This window comes from Pituophis catenifer, unplaced genomic scaffold, assembly GCF_029215685.1.
Source record: "Pituophis catenifer annectens isolate HBS135680 unplaced genomic scaffold, rPitCat1.0.hap2 SCAF_3, whole genome shotgun sequence".
In the NCBI taxonomy this organism is placed as follows: Eukaryota; Metazoa; Chordata; class Lepidosauria; order Squamata; family Colubridae; genus Pituophis; species Pituophis catenifer.
The window spans coordinates 97,422,367-97,444,559 of NW_027256883.1; the positions used below are offsets into that span (position 1 = coordinate 97,422,367).

The 22,193-nt window shown below is 40.6% G+C and overlaps 1 protein-coding gene across 1 annotated transcript in view; it reads left to right on the forward strand.

The window, feature by feature from the left end:
• The first annotated feature begins 6,898 nt into the window (after positions 1-6,898).
• Positions 6,899-22,193, forward strand: part of SLC4A9 (solute carrier family 4 member 9) — a 59,179-nt gene continuing 43,884 nt past the window's right edge. The window contains exons 1-6 of the mRNA XM_070939155.1: positions 6,899-7,229; positions 10,980-11,140; positions 13,497-13,646; positions 14,947-15,008; positions 15,618-15,775; positions 20,710-20,797. Coding sequence (XP_070795256.1) covers positions 6,916-7,229; positions 10,980-11,140; positions 13,497-13,646; positions 14,947-15,008; positions 15,618-15,775; positions 20,710-20,797 — 933 coding nt within the window. The 5' untranslated portion in view covers positions 6,899-6,915. The remainder of the gene's footprint in view (positions 7,230-10,979; positions 11,141-13,496; positions 13,647-14,946; positions 15,009-15,617; positions 15,776-20,709; positions 20,798-22,193) is intronic.

Genomic DNA, 22,193 nt, shown 5'->3' on the forward strand with positions numbered 1-22,193 from the left:
CTGACAAAACAAGCAACAGAGTCAAGAATGAATAAGTGATGAGTAATGTGGATTGAAAACAAAAGTGAAAGACAAAAAAAAAGGTACCTTGGCCCTAATGAAAGAATAGATTCACAAAGCAAAAAATAGGAAGTAAGAGAGAAAATGGAAGATGGAGAAAGTCAAAGTTGGATAGAGTTGATGAGAATCTCAGAGAAAAGACAGGTAAGAACACTTATTACATATACTGTATGTAACAAATAGCACTATATGGAACCGTGTATGGAGATGGTGGCAATAGGAATGTGTTGCAAGGACAGAAAGGGGTGGAGAGGCATAATTAATGTTGCTGTCATAAACTTATTTCATACCTTCCTTTAACTTACTACTTCTTACTCCTTTTCCGCTGCATAATGGGAAGTCTTAATGCATAATTGCTTTTACCCTGAAAGGGAATTGGATGTTGAGTAACTAGCTATACAGATATATGTTTGTCACAACATATTACTTGGATTTTCAAATGCTATGAAATAGTATTTGGAATAACTTTAAGCAGAAAATATGAAAAATATTTAAGAAATGACAGAAGCAATTCCTGAAAAGATACTAATACTTGTAAAAAGTTACTTGGGGGGGGGGGAATTAACACAGATATACAAGTGTGTGGCATTGCCCTGCCATCTTGTGGTTGCTATAAAATTCAAATTCCCTTTTAGTGATTTTGCTAGTTTAGCATACATTTTTTTCTTTGGTAAAACTTCTTTAGTTTTAGAACAAAGAAATTGAAGCTAATTCTTCTCCAAAGACCTGTAGCAACCTCTCAGCTTTTCATGAACAGTTTAATAACAATGGAAGACAACAACAACAAAATGTTCTTGTTACTTTCAGGGTGTGGCATAAAGCATTGCCTATACATTGTAGACTCTGCAACTGGGAAAGGGGAAGCAATGGGAGGCTGCCCTGGGCACATAGGCATGAAAGTCTCTGATTATCTCTTGCAGGTCTCTCTAAGATAGGAGATAAAGCTGTATTCCATGAGTATGTTTGAACAGCAGTTTCCAGAAACTAAATCAGGATATAGAGTCTAATTAGGATATAGAGAAAGAATGAGTAGACTGCCACTTCCATCTCTCCTCCAGATCAGCCAGCTGTTGCTAAGGGTGACAACCAGAATAGGAGGTCTTTTAAGTTGGTACCCAACTTCTAATCAAGGCTAGAAAGCTAATATTGATTTTTCCAGTGTTCATGACTCTTATCTTCTTGCAACAAGCAAAGTAAACAATTTGTGTTGGGTGTATATTTCACATTGGTTATATGCATACAAGATAGGCAATCCATCTATGCTGTTGCCCAAAATTGTGGATATAAAATGTTTGTGGTTTTTAATTGCTATTTTGTCATTATTTCTTCCCTTGTGCTGCTGATCCCAGACTCCCCTTTTGATTTCACACATCAAACATCATACTAATTTCAGATCCAAGTTTTGCGCAATATGTGAACCCAGAGTTGGTAAATATGCTAAGCCATAATGTGATTCACTTGGGTTGTACAAATTTAGCTAAGGTGATTTGGATACACATTGATTATTCTCAGTGCAATTCAGGGGTGAAATGCTACCGGTTTGCACTAATTTGGGTGAACCGGTAGTAAAAAAATGCTATTGGTTCATTCGAACCGGTATTTCCAATGATCAGCTGTGCCGTGTGATTTATATTTGCTAGAAAGCAGGAAAGTGTTCCCCCACCCTCGCTGTTCTACTTACTTTCTTAAGCCTCCTTTTTCTGCATGAAGAGTGCGTTTGGCACACACTGCGCATGAATGGGCAGCAAACCAGTGGCAAACCGCCGAGGATTTCACCACTGCAATTTGTAAACCAAATAATAGAGGACATGGAGATAAAGCTTCTCTGTATAGTGATATTATGAAAAATTAAGTAAGACATGGGGAGGTTTTAATCAGGTCCATGGCTTCCTATTAATAATGGCTTTGAACCTGTATCACCTCTGATCTTCTCTCTACCCCCAAGTCCCTTGGCTATCAGTCAGATGTTTTCTACCTAAATCAAATGTGTTAAGTATTTGTCCAATCACAGCTTTGTTTACATTATTCTTGATACAGTACAGGATATGGCTTCATTCCTACTGACCCAGAAAATGGGATATAAGAGTCCAAAAAGAATCCATTATGCTCCCCTTCCTTTCACACTCATATGCTTACTTGCCAGCCTCTTCAACACAGATAGAAGAATGCCTTCAGAACTGCACAAGTTTGATTTGATTCAGACTTCTTTCCTTCAACATGGCCCATATTGTAAAATACCACATAATCCTATTTATATACAACATGGCATAGGACAGTACAAAACTTTTCAGGGGAAGATTTTAAAAATGCTTATGGGTCAAAGGCCAAGAAGTAGAACTCTTCTATGTAATGCACTTCCATGGGAAGTAGCTGATATATTCAAGGTGCATTCAGTGAAGGCTAAGAAGAAGAATCTGAGAAAACAGGAAAATTGTATCTCAAAAGCATTTGGCAGAAGGAGGAAATCTTTAGGCTGATAAAGACAGCCAGTTTGGTGTAGTGGTTGGGTGCTGGCCTAGAAAACAGTTCTAGTCCCACCTTAGGTATGAAAGCCAGCTGGGTTACCTTGGGCTAGTTACTCTCTCACACTCCAACTCACCTCACAGGTTGTTGTTTTGGGGAAAATAGGAAGTATAAGGAGCATTATGTGTGTTTGCCATGAGTTATTTATAAAAAAAGTAAAGATGGGATAAAAAATAATAAATAAAATAAAGACAGATTAAGGAGATTAAGCATTGTGTAATTTGTGAATTGCCCAAGACATAAGACTACCAGATAGAGACTGAACAATTGTTATAAATCATCCTGTCTCACTTCATCTTACATTGTTTTGTATAGGATCTGTTTCATGCTAGGTGAATTCAATGCATTATTTAGCAGCTTAAGGTCATCTTAGAATTTGTTTAGCTTTGTGACATTTGAGTGTTTTGAAATTGTCAGCTGAATTAGTAATTCTGCTGCAACACCAAACAGAAATGTTCTTAATAGGTTATTACTTCTACTTTTTTCAGGTGCTCATGTTTAGCACGTAATAATGCCATTATGTCTCGCAGTGAAACATGTTTGTTGCATTTGCTGGACACTTTCCATCTTTATTCTTAACCCCACCCCACTCCATGAGATGTATATTGTTTACAATAAAAACACCTGATATTTTGGTGCATGCAAACATATTTGAACTATACACATATGATGGTTTCTTTACACTATCCCTTTGTAGCAATCTTTAGCATTAGCCCAGAGCTGTTTGTTATGTCTGCCTTTGTAGGTGTGTTGTAATTGCACACAGAAGTAAGTTGTTTTATTTTTGGTCCCAAACCAGCAACATCATTTTCAGTACATAAAATGTATGAAATGCAGCTACAGAAGAAAACATCTATTTAATAAGTAAATCTGTAAGAATCTTTTAGTGGATTTTATAAACCAGCACACAAAATGTAACTATTTTGTATACTATAGCAGATTGCTTGTGTGAAAAAATGTAAGAAACTTTTAAAAATGTGAATAATCAGGAAGAGCCAATAAAATAAATCTCTCTTTTTCCCCCTCCACCTCAATCTCTCCCAGATGCTTTAGGAATATAGATAATAACCTTTTTACTGTAATATAATGAACTGAATAATGAACTAAATGTGTATGGAGGACTCAAGATGTGAAGAGCATTGACACAAAATACAACTGATCACTTAATTCATTTTATGAAAATATTTTGGAAGAAAAGTTCAAGTGGTAAATGCATAGGAATACTTGCATTTTCTTGTAGATATATCAACAGATCTTTATATATTTATGCACAAAAGACACACACCTCTTATTGAAACTATATATTGTAACTTCACATTGTCAATTTTGGCTAATATGCCACTTGAAACCCCATTTAGCCCAGATGGCTTAATGAAGGTGACTCATGTCCTGATCGCATGGTTGGAGTTGTGGTGGCACAGTGGTTAGAATGCAGTATTGCAAGCTAACTCTGCCCACAGCCTGGAGTTCGATTCTGACCGACTCAGGGTTGACTCAACCTTCCAGCCTTTGGAGGTGGGTAAACTCAGATTGTTGGTGGTAATATGCTGACATTGTAAACCGCCAGTAGGTTCTGTAAAGCACTATGGCGCAGTATCTAAATTCTAAGTGCTATTGCTATTGCATTATTTCACTGGAGCTCACAATGGGGTTGCCCTTGGAGAGGACTTGAACTGCAGCTGGTACAGAATCAGAGGTGGGTTTCAGCAGGTTCTGGCCAGTTCTGGAGAACCGATAGTGGAAATTTTGAGTAGTTTGGAGAACTGGTAGTAAAAATTCTGACTGGCCCTGCCCCCATCTATTCTCTGCCTCCCGAATCCCAGATGATTGGGAGAAAATGGGGATTTTGCAGTAACCTTCTCCTGGATTGGAGAGGGAATGGGGATTTTACAGTATACTTCCCCTGGAGTGGGGTGGGAATGGAGATTTTACAATATCCTTCCCCTGCCATGCCCACCAAGCCACACCCACAGAACCGGTAGTAAAAACTTTTGAAACCCACCACTGTACAGAATGTAGCAGCCATCCTGCTGATTGGACAACCTGCTGTTTCAGGATAACATTAATCCTTAGGTTGCTGTCTTGGATCCCAGGAGGCTCTCAGGCTTAATTCAAAATGCTGGTTTATCAGGTAGAACTAGATCATAACATCTACCACCTTGGCAGATTTGAACTTGCTCATCTTGTCTGAACATCTCAAGGTGTTATGGGGAATTACCCTCCCCCAAAGATTGCATATGTGTGTGCACAAGGCTACATGCCTTCTCTGTTATAGTTCTCATAAAGCAGAATACACTTTCAGAGATACATTTGGCCTCTTTCCTTTTTGCATTTCACAAGGCCTTTAAAGCCATATTATTCCAATATACCTTCAGCTTGAATGGTTTGATTCTAAGCATTCCTTGTAGGTGATATGGTATTGCTTTTATTTTATAGATAATTTCTTTTACTACTTTTTTGTTTGCCACCTAGATTTGCAGTTGGTTTGACTGGTTTACAAATATGATGAGTAAATAGAGGGAAATTTCTAGCGGCCTTCTCAAAAAAGGCTTCCCCATGTTTAATCCAGAATATTCATCCTCTCCAGGTTGCAATACTAAAATATGGGGAAGGATGAGATTTCATACATAAACTAAGATGCTAAATACAGCCCAATGTAGGTTACTTCATTAGAATTATAGCACAGAAGAAAAACCTAAATACTTCCTCCCCTTTTTATTACCTTAAAAGGGAGGGAGAGGGGATGTTAAGAAATATGAAATACAAACAAACAAATGAGATGAGAAATTTAACATCAGTTTGGTCTAATTTGATTCTACTCTATCTGCTAAATGAACAGTGCTCAGATCCAGAAAACACATGCTTTCTCTTGTAAGTTTGATAACAACTATAGTTTTTGGCAGTGATTTGCTCTCCAAACTTGTTTCAATTTAGTTTCTGAATGTTTCGTTACCAGACTACATAACATCAGCAGCAGGATTTTCTTGTCCTATTCTCCTTATCTTATAAATGTCTTGTGTGCTAGTGTGGTCAGTTGGTCGTGTGATTGACTGTTTGTTTGGAGCTATATTTAGATTCTGAGCAGCTGATTGGTTCTCTTGTTGATCGATCATTCAAATGGTCTGGTTTCTTACATATTCATATGCTGGATCTAGATCAATATGCTTGTTAATGTTTGTTAACCAATCACACAACCAACTGACCACACTAGCACACAAGACATTTTTAAACTAAGGAGAATAGGAAAAGAAAATCCTGCTGCTGATGTTATGTAGTCTGGTAATGAAGCGTTCAGAAACTAAATTGAAACAAGCTAAGAGAACAAATCACTGCCAAAATCTAAAACTGAGCTACAAGTATTTTCTATTATAGTTGTTTGGTGTAATGATTAAAGACACTGGATTAGAAAGTGATAAACTTTTAGTTGTAGTCCTGTCTTAAGCACAAAAGCCAGCAGGATGACTTTGGATCAGATACACATGCCCTGCTCCAGAAAGTAGGTACTGTTGAGCCAAGAAAACATGAGTTTGTTCCTGCATTCCTTAAGAGCCAGGGTTGATCTGATTGACCAAAACAGTTGTCCCTAGAAGAATTCACACTGTAAAAAGTATCAATCATCCTGATCTCTGTGAATAGTGTTAATGAGACCATAATTTTATTACTTATTTACTTAAATGTCATGGTCATGATTTGAGCAGGGAGCTTCAGCTTCCCTTATTACATGGATTTAGAGGGGGTGGATCTGTGTCTGGTCTTAGTTCAGCCATCTAGAAATACAATTATGGCCAGGTAAACATTCCCAGGCAGTTGCCTACATCTCCTCCACATCGGGCAATTCATTCAACGAGCCCCAATTTCTCTACTTTTTGGAAACCTTTCAGCTTTCCCTGCATTACAGGATCAGATGTGTCAGGTTTCTACTCTTTTTTTCCTACCCCCATCTTAACACTTTTCTTGTCTCAAATTTCTCTGCTTCGCAGGACAGCTTGCCCTGTGCAATGCTTCAAATAGTGTACAGTTGTAAACAAGCCTGAGCCTCCTCTATGTGAGGTGAGGAGGCTCTGATCGAATGGGCAGAATGGAGCTGTCTAAGTGAGCTCAGACTGGTCTCTTCAGGGCTGAACCTCTCTCCCTTGCAATATTGTTTGGGGTGGTGCTGCCATTTATTTTTGTGGATCTGGTCTGAACAAGCTCCAGTCCCTTATAAAGGCAGGATGATTTGTTGGCTCTGTTCAGCTTCTGCTCTATTGGGACCAAACAGCTTGACAAAGAGAGGAGTGGGAGGCCCAGAAACAGTGTGCTGAAGGAAGAGCTGTTGGCCCTAATCTCAGAATGTTTGAAACAAGGCGAATGGGTGCAACAGGGGACTGTCTCACAGAAATGACAGGAGATTTAATTTCTCAGTCTGACACGAAGAGCAACTGCAGCAGCGCAGACCGGGCACCCTCCAGCATAAATTCTGTGGTCATCTGCCAAGCAGTTTGCAGAAGTATCTTCAGCTCTAGCACATCTTCAGCAGCTGAAAGGGTTAGGCTGATCCTGAGACAGGAGGAGAAGAATGAAGACGCAAACTGTCCCATACTATTTATACAGCTCTCCGAGCTCTTCAGTACAGCTGAAGGACAGGAATGGAGGCAAACTGCCAGGTAAGTCCCCAGAGACAAAGGTAGAGATAAAACCCATCCTTTACATGCAGGAGGCACTCTTTTACTGGGGTCTAAGTCTAGGACACTTGCCTAGTTGCCCTTAGCTTGCAAGGATGAAATGGTGCTAAAAAGGAGTGGGACTGTCAGAACAAGGCTCTGAATCTGAACACCGGGATCCCATTCAAAACGAAACAAGTTAACTCACTGCATTTTAAAGCTACACACAAAAGTGTTACCAATAAGACCATTTTAATCCAGAACCTACAATTACCCGTCTCCTTCACTGGTGGGAAGTTATGCTGCCTCCCTTCATGTTTCCCTGCTTTTTTCTCTTTGCATGCATAGATGCTAACAGAAGACCTTTCGTCATGTGCACTTTGATATGGGGCAAAGGTGCTCTGGCAGCAGCTCTTCTTCGCTACGTGCCAATAAGTTGCTTTCATTTCATCCCAGCAGTGAATGAGAGATCCTGAAGTCATCCTCAGGCATATCAGATTAAAGTAATAATTCCCTCCTTATTGCAGGCATGTGCAAAGGCAGTCTCCCCCCATTATCTTGGAATGCACTGATTGGGAACAATATTGGCATGATAGGGACTTGCAAGGGGGAACCCAATTACATGTCAAGCTAGATATCTCCTAACTAAGGTATGGGTGGACAGCACTGCAACTCAGTGATGAAGAAATTCCCTTAGAGCAGTGAAGTGGCCTGTAAGAGGCAGGATTAGGGAACTGATCTGCCACTGCTTTCCTCCTGGAAGTTTTTATCAACTTAACAAGTTCTGTATCGATGTATGTAACTAACTTAAGTTGAACCATCCTCCTCCTCCCCTGTAAGGGTTTTTTAAAACCATATTTAAAAGAGCATAAACCATGAAAGATAAAACACATATAAAGTAGAACACAATTAGTAAGATGCAGGTAAGTAAAAAATGTATCTAAAATTTTGGTAATATTGTTTTCAATATATCATTAACTGCTCACAAATGCATGGACTTATCATTTTTAAAGGAAATTAAAATTGCTGTTAGATGTAAAACTAAGAAGGCCTGGTTAACAAAATATAAATCATTACCTATAGTGTGAGCTATAATCAATTGGAACAAGACTAAAAATCTGATTTTCCATAAGATTGAAACTTTAAACACAGAAAAACCCTATAATGGAATCCCTATTAAACTGTAGTCAAAAAATGATTTCCATTTAATAATGGAAATTCTAATTCCATTAGAATTATTTTACATCACATTTTTAAAATATAAAGTTATTTTCACATTGAAGCATACATCCAGAACTTGGATAACCATTCTTTCAAAAAAGGAATTGAATATTCTTTCCAATAAGTAGCATATAAAACCATTGCGGTAGTTAAAATACATAGAAGTAATACCAATGACAAATTCCTTTTGTGTCCAATCACACTTGGCCAATAAAGAATTCTATTCTATTCTATTCTATTCTATTCTATTCTATTCTATTCTATTCTATTCTATTCTATTCTATTCTATAAGCAATTCTGTATAATTTGAAGGAATGTCTGGTTTAATAAAATTTAATCAGAACATTACAAAATGCAAATGGAATTCAGCTTTCAAATTTTGTTTAATTCTAATAGGAATTATTTTTGTAAACTTTTGAGTTTGCCAACTTGCCACCAAATGTGGAAAAAAAAATCCAACCTATATTGAATTCCCAACATTTTTAGAAAACTAATTCCTCATTTTAATGATGAAAACTGGAGTAATGTGCCAGTAATAGAACATACTGTACCAATTTACTCTATGTGTACTATTTGGAGAGGGGTTTTTTTGCCCTTCTTTCATTAAAATTCCCATTGTTTCATCCCTATTACTACATTCAATTTTTACATACATTTATAATCATGCAATCTTTGATCTCTTCTGATGCTGAGTCATATTTCAGTAATAGTTTAATAAATTAAGGCCAGTAACTTTTCAAAATTGAACATTAGATTCCCCCAAAATCTCACGTGAAGTGAGACATTAAACCAATGGAAAAAGGGGAGTTGTAGGGAATGATGTCAGTTTTTGGAATTCCAATGCATACACACGAATGCCATCAACTTTTAGGCATTCTAAAAGTTAGTCTAAAGCTATGTTATTCTAACATGTTTCCTTACTTTCCTTGTGTTCTATGTACAGGTAGTTCTTGACATATGACCACAATTGAGCCCAAAATTTCTATTATTAAGTGAAACATTTGTTAAGTGAGTTTTGGCCCATTTTATGACCTTTCTTACCACAGTTATTAACTGAATCGAAGTTGATGAGTTAGTAACATGGCTGCTAAGTGAATCTGGCTTTTCCATTGACTTTGCTTGTCAGAACGTTGCAAAAGGTGATCACATGATCCTGGGAGGTCATAAATATGAACCAGTTGCCAAGCATCTGAATTTTGATCACATGATCACGGGGATGCTACAAAGATTGTAAATATGAAAAGTGATCATAAGTCACATTTTTCAGTGCCATTGTAACTTTGAACAGTCATTGAAGGAACAGTTGTAAGTTGAGGACTACCTGTACTGTGAAATCATTTTCTCCATCTTTTCTATAACTGGATTTCTAATGTGAAAGTCATCACAGTAGACAAAGAAATGGAATTCTATTAGCGTTCTTTGTTATGTTGTATAGAGTTATGTTGTATAGAGTAGATTCATCCAGGTGAAAAACTCATTCTAGATCTGAAGATGCTTCATCAGCTTTGGTGTGCTGAAATACACCCAACTTTCTTTTTAGTATTAAATATTTCCTTTTCCTTTTAGATAAGGTGGTGGACAAGATGTTAATGGCCATTTTGACCCCTGAGTAACAATAGCACTGGTGCAGAAGTAAATGATGGGTAGGATACAGAACTAGAACTGCACAGCACTGTGGCAAATGCATATGTGAAAGGTTCTGACTGGAAAATGTCCCAGTGGTTTTGGTGAGAAGAAGCTTGGCTTGTTTCTATGCCCTTGGTACAAACTGTCTGTAGTCACACAAACTGCATAATAGCAAATTAGCTCCAGCTAATCTACAAAGTGTGCAGCCAGACACTCCAAGTAGCCCTTCCCTCAGCCAAGCATTGACAGTTCAGCACCTCAACCACTTTTTTTTAGAAACCAGCCTGGCCCACTGCTGTTTCAATGAGGGTCAACTGCTTGCTGTTGACCTCAGTTGAGCTGTGCGACAAAGGTTCAGTCTTGATGTCAGGCAAGAGATTTTGCACTCAGACATGTTAGACCTCCTATTGATCCTACCCCAGTCTCAGTGATAATATCCTTCCCAGGGCCAGAACACAATCAATCAGGGCAGGATGGGACCTTATTGTTGCTAATGTCTTTGGAAGGGGCAGATCTTTTCTCCTGATTCTTCATTGGTTTATCAATGGTAAAATAGATGCCTAAGGTCTATTTGTGGGGAGGATATTCTAAAAAAATTACTAGTAATTCAGCAAATTCCTGACAGATTTCTTTAGAATGACAGTGTTTTGGTAATTACAAGAAAGGATCCTAGAAATGCCCATGCTCAGTTTAGAATCTTCCTCTTCCTTGAGCTTGAGAGACGGGAACCCCCCCCCAATGATATATAGTATATTTATTTGAAAAGTAATGCTTTGATGATCCATGATCTGGTGTGCTATCAAATTGGTGTCAATTCCTAGTGATCGATAAATAAAAAATGGAAATATAAATTGTCCTATGAACAAGGGATTTAATTACTTCTTTAATTAAGGTATTTTATTGCAGGTGGATAAAGTTTGAAGAAAAAGTAGAAGATGGAGGAGAACGTTGGAGCAAGCCTCACATCACAACTCTGCCCCTTCATAGTTTGTTTGAACTTAGGACCTGTATAAGAAAAGGAGCTGTTCTTCTAGACTTGGAAGCTGATAATTTTAAGCAAATAGTTGGTATGTAGAAGTGTAAGGGAAAAAAATCTCTCCTTCATGAGGCATCTTCTATTCTGGAACAAAAGCAACTTCTTCAATGAAAACATTACTTTCTTAATTAGTGTTTGGCTCAGTGTAAACTTTGGCATTGCATGGTTTATATACTGATTTAACATGGTTTATTTCTGGGCTTCTGCATTGATGAAGTTCTGCTGAAGTAAAGAATTTAAATGTTTTGCTTAATTTCAGATAAGTTTATATGCAATGAACCATTCAGCTGAACATGGCCATTTATTCTGATTAGTTAAGGAAAATTTGAATAGGAGAGAGAGGATCTCAGTATGGTCTCTCCCTAGTTCTTTAGGGGAGCTTTACCGTTTGCAAGGGCTTCTCTCAATGTAGAAATTAAGAAGAAATAGGCAATTATGCAGCTCTGTCAAAGTGAAAATCCAAGACCTGTATATAATTCACTGTTGGAGCTGGGAAAGTGAGTAGGAATTTCATTTCATTCTATCAACAGTCACTATTGTGCTGTATCATTAACTAATTCAATAAGTTACTTTTGGTTGGATCCATTTGATGTTCATTTTTCTACAGTTCCATTTAAAGCTTTGCATTTACTTATGTAATATTATGCAAAACTTTAATGGTATAATGGAAAAGAAGCACACAGGAAAGATACACTGAGAATCAGTTTACAACTGAGATTTTTTATTCTTGTCACCTGCAAACTTCTCTGTTCACTCAGAGCAAAATGCAATCCTCACAATGACAGGGAAGAGCCAGAAGAATAATTTTCCCAGCAGCAGCAAGAAACAAAATGACTCAAGAATCTTGAACTTCCAGTAGCCTTGTATCTCAGGACACCTTCTTGTTCCCCTTCTTGCTTGTTCTTGTGCACTGTTAAATCCTTCTACCACTTTTTCTAAAGAAGCAAGGGATGATGGCTCTCTCACTTTTTTGCATGGAGACACATATGTTTCAGGCAAAAGTTAACATAAACTTGGTTGGAATCCTCCAGTTCATTTACTTGGGCAGTATTTAGCAGAATGTATGTATATGAATAAACCCGTTAAAATATCTAGCCATGGATGCTTTAAAAAGCACAAGTACTTTCCTCAAAAATATGGATGGTATGAAATGTCGGATTATGTGAATTATTTTCTTATAAGGAACAAGCAAGCTAACAATAAATACAGCCTAATCAAGAAACCACCAAAAACATTCCCATGAACACTGATAGGGCAAGCCACTAGAACATAAAATGATAGCAAAACCCACTCCTTTCTAACACTGATGATGTTACCTAGTTTGGCAATGAAATGACTGCAAGAAAACAACTATGCTCAGAAAGCACCAAGGGCATATTTCCTTATGGTGAGAGAAAAAAAAGAAAAAAGAACTGTTCTTGTAGAAAGTAGGCTAAAGCCTTCAGAGCACAAAGAGAGAGAGAGAGAGAGAGAGAGAGAGAGAGAGAGAGAGAGAGAGAGAGAGAGAGAGAGGAAAAACTGAGGAATTCCCTTACTTGCCATCTCTGTTTCTAATGCCACTAGGATAAGTAAAATAAAATATGCAAAGTATCTATGCTTCTTGAGTTGCGTAGTCAACACAGCATGCTATAGTGTATTCTCAGGAACTAGAAAGACAATGTAATCTGTCCCAAATCAGAGTTACAAAATTTTTTTCAGTCTGCTCCATGTCAATCCAGAAGCAGTCCTATTCAAACATGTCTCCAGACCCACACTGTGATTTGGAAAAACACTATCATCTCTAAAGAACTAGTTTGCTTTACTGTACTTTATTATTCTAATCAAATTTGATGGAAAGCCATGACATGCCAAACCTACATAATGGGTTTGCATATCACATTAAGCCACAGTGAGGTTTCTTTGGCTTTGGCTTAGAAAGTTAAACGAACCTCAGCAATGTGATTTTAAACCATAGCATAGTCCATTGTGGAAACTCCTCTTTGCGGTTTATTCAGTATAAAATAGATACTACAGCATGTAAATCAGGCAATAAGTCTGATTTACAACAAATGGCGCAGGAAAGTTAGATACATTTCAGAAACTCCATCCTACTGTGTTCACTGGGGAGTATTTTTCCTGTTACACTAAATCTTAACGGTTGCAAGTTTAATTTAGTAAGGGAATCTATGCTGTTATTGAAATTGTTGGATTTCCTTACCTCTAGTTGAGTCAGTATATGGATTTATTTCTATTTTATTAAATAGAATGCTATTAAGAGTTAATTAGCTCTGCTAATTAACATAGAGTTTTTGATACAAAATGCCTTTCAATAAAGTTGAAAAGGTAGATACGATTGCAGAAAAGGAAGTGATTTAGTAACTTCAACATGTGTTCATTTTATGTTCAAGAGAAAGTGATTGAGATCCAGATAGAGAAACAGGCCTTCAAGACGGAACTCTTGAAGAAACTTACCTATGTCTTACTCCTCAAACCTTATCATCATGTAACCAAATCTCAACTGAAGATGCTGTTTGAAATGGGTTTGTCCCCTTGTGCTGGTAAGTAACTAGCATTCTTTTTTGTACTGCCAATTCAACTATGAAGCTTAGATGCTATGTAGCTACCCCCTCTTTTGTCAGACATAAGCAGCAGGAAAAATTCCATAGTTTAACACTGATGTTTGCCTGTTAATGGTAGCAGTATAGCATTTGCTCCAACTTGGATCAGCACATTTTAAAAGTTTAGTTTAGTTAGTTTATTGGATTTGTATACCGCCCTACTCCCGAAGGACTCAGGGCGGTGAACAGCCAACAATAAAATACATAAATACACAAAATTTAAAAACCCGATAAAATCAAATTAAACTTTTTGGCCCAGACAAATTAAAATACCCCAATAATTTAAAAACAGATTAAAATTTACATATTTAAAAAGGGAAGAGATCAGGCCAAGCCCGCTTGATGGAATAAAAAGGTCTTCACAGCACGGCGGAAGGAGCGCAGATCCGGGATCCTCCGTATCTCCGGGGGGAGCTCATTCCAGATGGTAGGTGCCCCCACAGAGAAGGCTCTCCCCCTAGGGGCCGCCAGTCGACACTGTTTGGCTGACGGCACCCGGAGGAGTCCCTCTCTATGAGAGCGTACTGACCGGTGGGAGGCTATTGGTGGTAGTAGGCAGTCCCGTAAATAACCAGGCCCTAAGCCATGGAGCGCTTTAAAGGTGGTAACCAAAACCTTGAAGCGCACCCGGAAGACCACCGGGAGCCAGTGCAGCTCGCGCAGGAGAGGTGTTACATGGGAGCGCCATGTCGCTCCCATTACCACCCGCGCGGCTGCACTCTGCGCCAGTTGGAGCCTCCGGGTGCTCCTCAAGGGGAGCACTATGCTATAAAACTATGCATCCCATGCTAATCTATTCTAAAAAGTATTCTTCCCAATTTCTTGTCCCTGAAATTACAACATCAAGAAATAAGCATGCATTATAGAGATGTCCCTAGATACCTAGAGCATTGACAGAATGGAATGGAAAGGACTCTCCAATCAGAAGAGAGAGTGTAATAAATAATTCTTACAATGCTAATATACAACCTGGACCTTTTGCAAAGTTAGGCAAAAATTCTGAAGGCAGATGAATGTGAAGATGGTAAAGCAGAAAGCAGTACAAATTAAAGTAAGCAAGAATAGCATGTGCAAAGGTTCAGTATGTTGTTAAAATGGTTATAAATTGGATTAAAATAATTGAAGGTTATAATTAATTGTAATTAAAATTGCAATTACAGTGGAAGTAACATAATATTTAAGCTACACTATATATGAAACATCATTGATCTCTTCTTTTTTTAAAAAAAAAATGTTGCAGATAGGGCTAACAGACATTCAGATGCAAAGTGTGAGGTCTCAGAGGTACCATTAATGGAACAGGTAAGCAATGGTGTTAAATGTAAAAATGGTGGGGGGGAGTGATACAAAGGTGGGGCTATCAAGTGAAGAATGTTCCTATAAGACACCCAAACAGCAAAATTAGACACAATGGTCCAATGGTCTAACTAGAGCGTGCGATCCCATTGTGAACCGGTAGTAAAGGTAAGTAGAACCCACCCCTGCTTGTAGGTTACATTTTCTGAAGCTGACATACAGTAACTCTAAACTGTGGTTAAATAAACAGTCATAAGTCAAGGAGTACCTTATATCAATATATCACTTTATAAAAATTCTCTTTGAGTGAAGAGCTTTTTCTGTGCTGTTCACAAGGCTTGCATTCTTACTTCCTGTTATAAATGAAGTACAATTAATGATGATCAGGCTGTGTTAATGGCAGTGGAGGTTGACAGCATTTTCTCAGGAATACTCAGAAATATTCTAGTATCTTGCTGTTGTTTTCTGCATTCTGGAAATTTGCCAACTCTGATGAACTGCATCTGATGAAATAAGCAATGGTTCACAAAAGGTTATGGCGTTTAATATAATTAGTCTGAAAATTAGTCTCCTACTGGTTTTTGATTTCTTGTTCTTAATTTCCTTTCACTGCAGGTAAAAAATCGGTTTAAAAAGAAAATTCCAGTTGGAACCGAAGTGGCCAACATTCTTGTAGGAGAAGTCTCTTTCCTAGAAAAGCCCTTCATTGCTTTTGTACGCCTGCAAAACTCAATGCTTCTTGGAAGCTTGACTGAAGTTGCTTTTCCTAGCAGGTAATCCAGAAAGAATAGAAAAGGGGTCAGATTATCTTTATTAAAGCCTTCTAGTGTGTCCCCTTGTGCTGGTAAGTAACTAGCATTTTTTCCTTACTGCCAATTCAAATATGAAGCTTATATGCTATGTAGCTATCCCCTCTTGTGTCAGACATAAGCAGCAGGGAAAAGTCCATAGTTTAAGACTGATGTTTGCCTGTTAACTAATTCTAGTGGGATAGCAGATTTCAGGCCAATACTGTATGCTTGAATGGAGTAATTTGTTATTAGCATCAAGCATCTCAGATCAAGCTACCTTTGGAAATTAACAGACCCAACTATCTTCTGATATATAACCAGAGGACTTCAGCCTGCTCACTCACCACACTTAAACATTCAGTTGTGGCAGTTGGATGTTGCCTAAATTAATTAGTATATCAGCCAGATAAAATGTGTCTGCATCAATGCATCTCTGCTTCCTAGTCTTCCATCCTCCAAGTGATTAGGTATGTTCAGAAAGAAGCTATGGGGAATGCTTAATTTGAATTCTTGCCTTGTGCAATGATTGGACCTAATATGATTTTGATCATTTAAGTGATCCTTTTCAAGTTCTGGCCTTTTTGAAAAGTTGTTCTTAGTGCGTGGAAGCACAAGCTAAGTTGCTGTTCATATCCCAGGCCTAACAGACATTGGCTGAGCTCACATTGGCTGGGTTGGCTGAGTTTTGGGACCCGGAGAGGTGGCATGTGAAAACTAGGGGGTTGAGGGGTCTTTTACTCAAATTTTTAGTTAATAAGGGGTTCTAGAGAGGGGGAGGGTTTGATTGGAATGGGGGTTGTGGGCATGGTGGATAGCCCACTAAGGGGAGGGGCAGGCCTGGCAAGAAAGCACGGCGTGGGAGGTGGGGATCCCGGGGTCGAGGGGGGAGTCAGAGTTTGTCCGGATAGTGCTTTGAACATCACTACCATGAGTGGGAGGGGTAGATATGGCGGGAGCAGGGGGCCATATCGAATCAGGGGAGTGCACACCTGCTGTTTATGAGTGGTGGTGCGCTCTGGCCCCCAAGGCTCCACCTGTTCCCCAGGTTGCACAGACCCTCAGGGCCCGGCCCTCCAGCTGATGCTGTGCAATGCCACGTCCGTAGTAAATAAAGCCCCCCTCATCTGTGACTTAATTGGTGAGGGGGGGAGCGGACCTGGCAGGTATTATGGAGACCTGGTTGGGCCATGAGGGGGGGGGTTCCCCTTGTGGAAATGTGCCCGCCAGGTTTCCTTGCATTCCATCGGCCGAGGTCACAGGGCAGGGGTGGGGGAGTAGCGGTTATTATTAAAGAAGGTCTGAGACCAAGGGAGGCCACTGTTCCTCAGACGGCCGGCTGGAGTCCCTCCTTGTGAAATGGGATCATGGGGTTCAGATGGGCTTGCTGATCACATACCTGGCTCCCTGCCACGTGGCAGCAGCCCTGCCTGAGCTCCTCAACGTTATCACCGCAGTGGCGGTTGATACCCCCAGACTTATGGTCCTGGGGGATTTCAACCTGCCATCTGTGGGTGAGACGTCGGAAGTGGCTTGGGAGTTCATGGCTTCCATGACAGCTATGGACCTGACCCAGTTAATTCATGGCCCTACCCACACAGGGGGAAACACACTGGACCTGATTTTTGTCTCTGGACAGTGGTTGAGTGATCTTGAGATAGGGGATATAGTCACCGGGCCCTTGTCATGGTCGGATCACTCTCTCCTTCGCCTTGATCTTCGAACCGCTATACCCCGTCACAGGGAGGCGGAGCCGGTAAGATGGTTCCGCCCCGGTCGCCTGATGGAACCTGACAGATTCCAGATGGAGCTTGGGCCATTTACTGAGGCTCTGGCACACGCCTCGACTAAGGACCTAGTGGCCGCCTGGGATAGGGCGGCCTCTGGAGCTCTGGATCGGGTCATGCCTTTGCGGCCTCTGATCCGGCACCGATCTTGCCTAGCTCCTTGGTTTACTGAGGAGCTGAGGGAGATGAAGCGCCGGAAAAGACACCTAGAGAGTAGTTGGAGGGCCAGTCTTTCTGAATCTGACCGGACACTGGTAAAATCTCATATTAAGAATTACCTAGTGGCAATAAAAGCAGCAAAATGTACATATTTGCTGCTCTTATTGCATCATCAAATAATCGCCCGGCCGCTCTGTTTAGGGTGACCCGCTCCCTGCTCCACCAGGAAGCGCGGGAGGACCCCTTGGAGGGTAGAGCCGAGGATTTTGTTCAATATCTGTATGACAAAATCACTCAGATTCGGGAAGATCTGGACTCCGACTGGGTAGTTCCAGGGAGGTTGACTGAGGCAGTTCTTGAGAATGTTATCTGGGATGAGTTTGATCCTGTGACCCCTGACGACGTGGACAGAATTCTGGATGGACTGAACGTGACCACATGTTTATTGGACCCGTGCCCCTCCTGGTTAGTGCTGGCTTCCCGGGAGGTGACGCGAGGCTGGCTCCAGGGGATTATAAATGCTTCGTTGGGTGAGGGTGACTTCCCCGCCACCTTGAAAAAGGCGGTGGTGAGGCCTCTCCTCAAGAAGCCTTCCTTGGACCTGGCAGTGTTGGCTAACTATCGTCCGGTCTCCAACCTTCGCTTTGTTGTGAAGGTTATTGAGAGTGTGGTTGCGCGACAGCTCCCCCAGTACCTGGATGAAACGACGTATCTGGATCCGTTCCAGTCAGGCTTCAGGCCTGGGTACAGCACGGAAACGGCATTGGTCACGTTGGTTGATGATCTTTGGAGGGCTCGGGACAGGGGCTGCTCCTCTGTCTTGGTCCTATTAGACCTCTCAGCGGCTTTTGATACCATTGACCATGGTATCATGCTGCACCGGTTGGAAGAGTTAGGGGTGGGGGGCACTGTATTACGGTGGTTCTCCTCCTTTCTCTCTGACCGGTTGCAGTCTGTGTTGGCAGGGGGGCAGAGGTCGACCCCGAGGCCCCTCATATGTGGGGTGCCACAAGGGTTGGTCCTCTCGCCCCTTTTGTTCAACATTTAAGTGAAGCCACTGGGCGAGATCATCCGTGGTTTCGGGGTGAAGTACCATCAGTACGCTGATGACACCCAGCTGTACTTCTCCACCCTGGACCACCCCAACGATGCCCTTGAAGTGATGTCCCGGTGTCTGGAGGCCGTGCGGATCTGGATGGGGAGGAACAGGCTCAGGCTCAACCCATCCAAGACTGAGTGGCTGTGGTTTCCGACGTCCCGATACAGTCAGTTGACGCCATCGCTGACTATTGGGGGCGAATCGCTGGCCCCCATGGAGAGGGCTCGCAACTTGGGCGTCCTCCTGGATTCACGGTTGTCTTTAGAAGAGCACTTGACGGCCGTGACCGGGAGGATTTTTCATCAGGTTCGCCTGATTCGCCAGTTGCGTCCCTTTCTGGATCAGGATTCCCTACACACAGTCACTCATGCCCTCGTCACTTCCCGCTTGGACTACTGCAATGCTCTCTACATGGGACTCCCCTTGAGGAGCACCCGGAGGCTCCAACTGGCACAGAGTGCGGCCACGCGGGTGGTTATGGGAGCAATATGGCGCTTCCGTGTGACACCTCTCCTGCGCGAGCTGCATTGGCTCCCGGTGGTCTTCCGGGTGCGCTTCAAGGTTCTGGTTACCACCTTTAGAGCGCTCCATGGCTTAGGTCCTGGTTATTTAAGGGACCGCCTACTACCACAAGCAGCCTCCCACCGGCCGGTACGCTCTCATAGAGAGGGACTCCTCCAGGTGCCGTCAGCTAAACAATGTCGACTGGCGGCCCCCAGGGGGAGGGCCTTCTCTGTGGGGGCACCCACTATCTGGAACGAGTTCCCCCCAGAGATACGGAGGATCCCGGATCTACGCACTTTCCCCCGTACTCTTAAGATTCTTCTATTCCAGCAAGCCGGCCTGGCCTAATTTTCTCCCCTGTTTTAAAATTCTTTTACATCGAAATTTTAATTTGTTTTAAATTATTGGGATTTTTTTAATTGTCTTGGGCTAAATTATTTAATCTGGTTTTAATTATATCTTTTAACTTTTGTATTTATGTATTTTAATTTGTGACTGTTCACCTCCCTGAGTCCTTCGGGAGTAGGGCGGTATATAAATCTAATAAAAGACAAAGACAAAGACAAAGAAAGACAACACAAGACTTATTGAACAAGCCTGAGTTCACACATAATGTAAATAATAGAATAGAATAGAATTCTTTATTGGCTAAGTGTGATTGGACACACAAGGAATTTGTCTTTGGTGTATATGCTCTCAGTGTATTTATTTATTTATTTATTTATTTATTTATTTATTTATTTATATATTTATTTTTATTTATTTATTTATTTATTTATTGGTTCGATTTATATGCTGCCCTTCTCCGGAGACTCAGGACAGCTTACAATGCGTTAAGCAATAGCCTTCATACTTTTTGTATATACCTGCTTAGTAGGGCTTTCAGCCCTACTCTTTTTTATACAAAGTCAGCTTATTGCACCCACAATCTGGGTCCTCATTTTAGCTACCTCGAAAGGATGGAAGGCTGAGTCAACCTTGAGCCTGGTGAGATTCGAACTTGCAGTAATTGCAGGCAGCTGGTGCTAGTTAACAGCACTTTAGTCTGCTGCACCACCAAGGCTCTTATTGCATTCTTCCTTGTGATTATATGGCTGTTTAGACAAACAGACTCAAAAGTTCTTCCACATTAAGAATGGACTCATCAGTGCAGTAACCAGGCATCTAAACTCTATTTTCCATTCCAAGTCTTCCAATGCCTCCCACTTTCACAGTTATTTAGCTGTGTGTAGGATTCTGGTCTCAATGTTCAAGGAAAATGAGCATGGGCTGTATTTATTACTGACTTCCTTACTTTCTTGTACACTGCCCATTCTCAAAGGCTCTGCATATAGTGGTGCCATTTATGACTTTTGTGTACTTGTTTTTAGATTCCTCTTTATCCTGTTGGGTCCTAGAGCCAGACTGAAGGCCTACCATGAAATTGGCAGAGCAATGGCAACTCTCTTAACAGATGAAGTAAGTTTGGTTGCTGCTGAACTTCCTTTGTCAAGTTAGGATAGAGTAGGATAACATTAATGCCTAAAGGGGAAGACAGCAATTGTTCAATATGTCCAAGACCAAGACTTCTAGTTGCCAAGTAAAGGAGTAGATTAAATCTGGCCATAGAAGGCTTGTCTTTAATTTATTATTCCATGCTTCCTTGTATTGCTAGATTTTCATTCAAACTGTGGTATGAACAAAGTCTGATTTCTTCTGCACTGGAAGCAGAATAATATAATTTAATAAATCACAAGTCATCCTCCATTCCATTTCTAGTATAAAAAAATTAATTCTAGAAGAGCGAAGAGCAATAGCAAATTTCTTTTTAACAGGGGAACGTGACAAACACAAGATTTGGCTTGAAACCTGATTCAGAAAATTGTCTAATTTACCTTTGACTGATTAGGAGGCTAATGAATTTGAGTTAAAAGTTGAATCTAAATCTCCTTTCAGAAATCTGAAAGTTTATGACTCCCACTCTGTTGTTTGATATTTTTATTTATTTATTTATTTTTATTTTTATATGCCGCCCTTCTCCGGAGACTCAGGGCGGCCTACAATGCGTTAAGCAATAGCCTTCATACTTTTGTATATTTTATACAAAGTCAGCTTATTGCCCCCACAAACCGGGTCCTCATTTTACCCACCTTAGAAAGGATGGAAGGCTGAGTCGACCTTGAGCCTGGTGAGAATTGAACTCGCAGTAATTGCAGGCAGCTGGATGTTAAATGCTGCCTTAGTAGGAGGCATTAGCCTCCTACGCCACCCAGGCTCCTATCTCCTATATCAAAAATAAAAAGCTTTTCGTGGGGAAAAAAGCATTAAATATATATATATTTCTATATTTTAAGGGTCGTGGATATTAAGAAAATCAAACATTTAACTCATTATAAACAATTAACTCTGCTTGGTATACATAGGAGATATTTCTCAAAGAATTCTTTAATAGCGGAGATGAGATGCAGTCTTGGACAGAGATTGGTTTTGAAATCAGAGGCCACCCTTTAAATAACATCTAGATCACTAGAAGAACTCCGAGATCCCTTCCATATGATTCTATGAGTCAATACTGTAAGAATGAAACTGGTCATGTAGTCAGTAGTGGGTTTCAAATCCCAGTGCTACCGGTTCGCTATTGGTAGCGTGCAGGTGTGCACGCTTGCTTTGCAGGCGTGCAGCGCTTCTGAGCATGCGCAGAGCATTTTTGATGATGTTTGGGCGGATGAGCAGAGCCTCCCGCTGCCATCACTACTGATTCGCCCAAACCGGGGTAAACCGGGAGCAACTTACCACTGCATGTAGTACCTCTTAGTATTCAGTAGCTAATATAACATCTAAATCGCCCTTTAGAAGAAGGCAGTTTTTGCAAAAA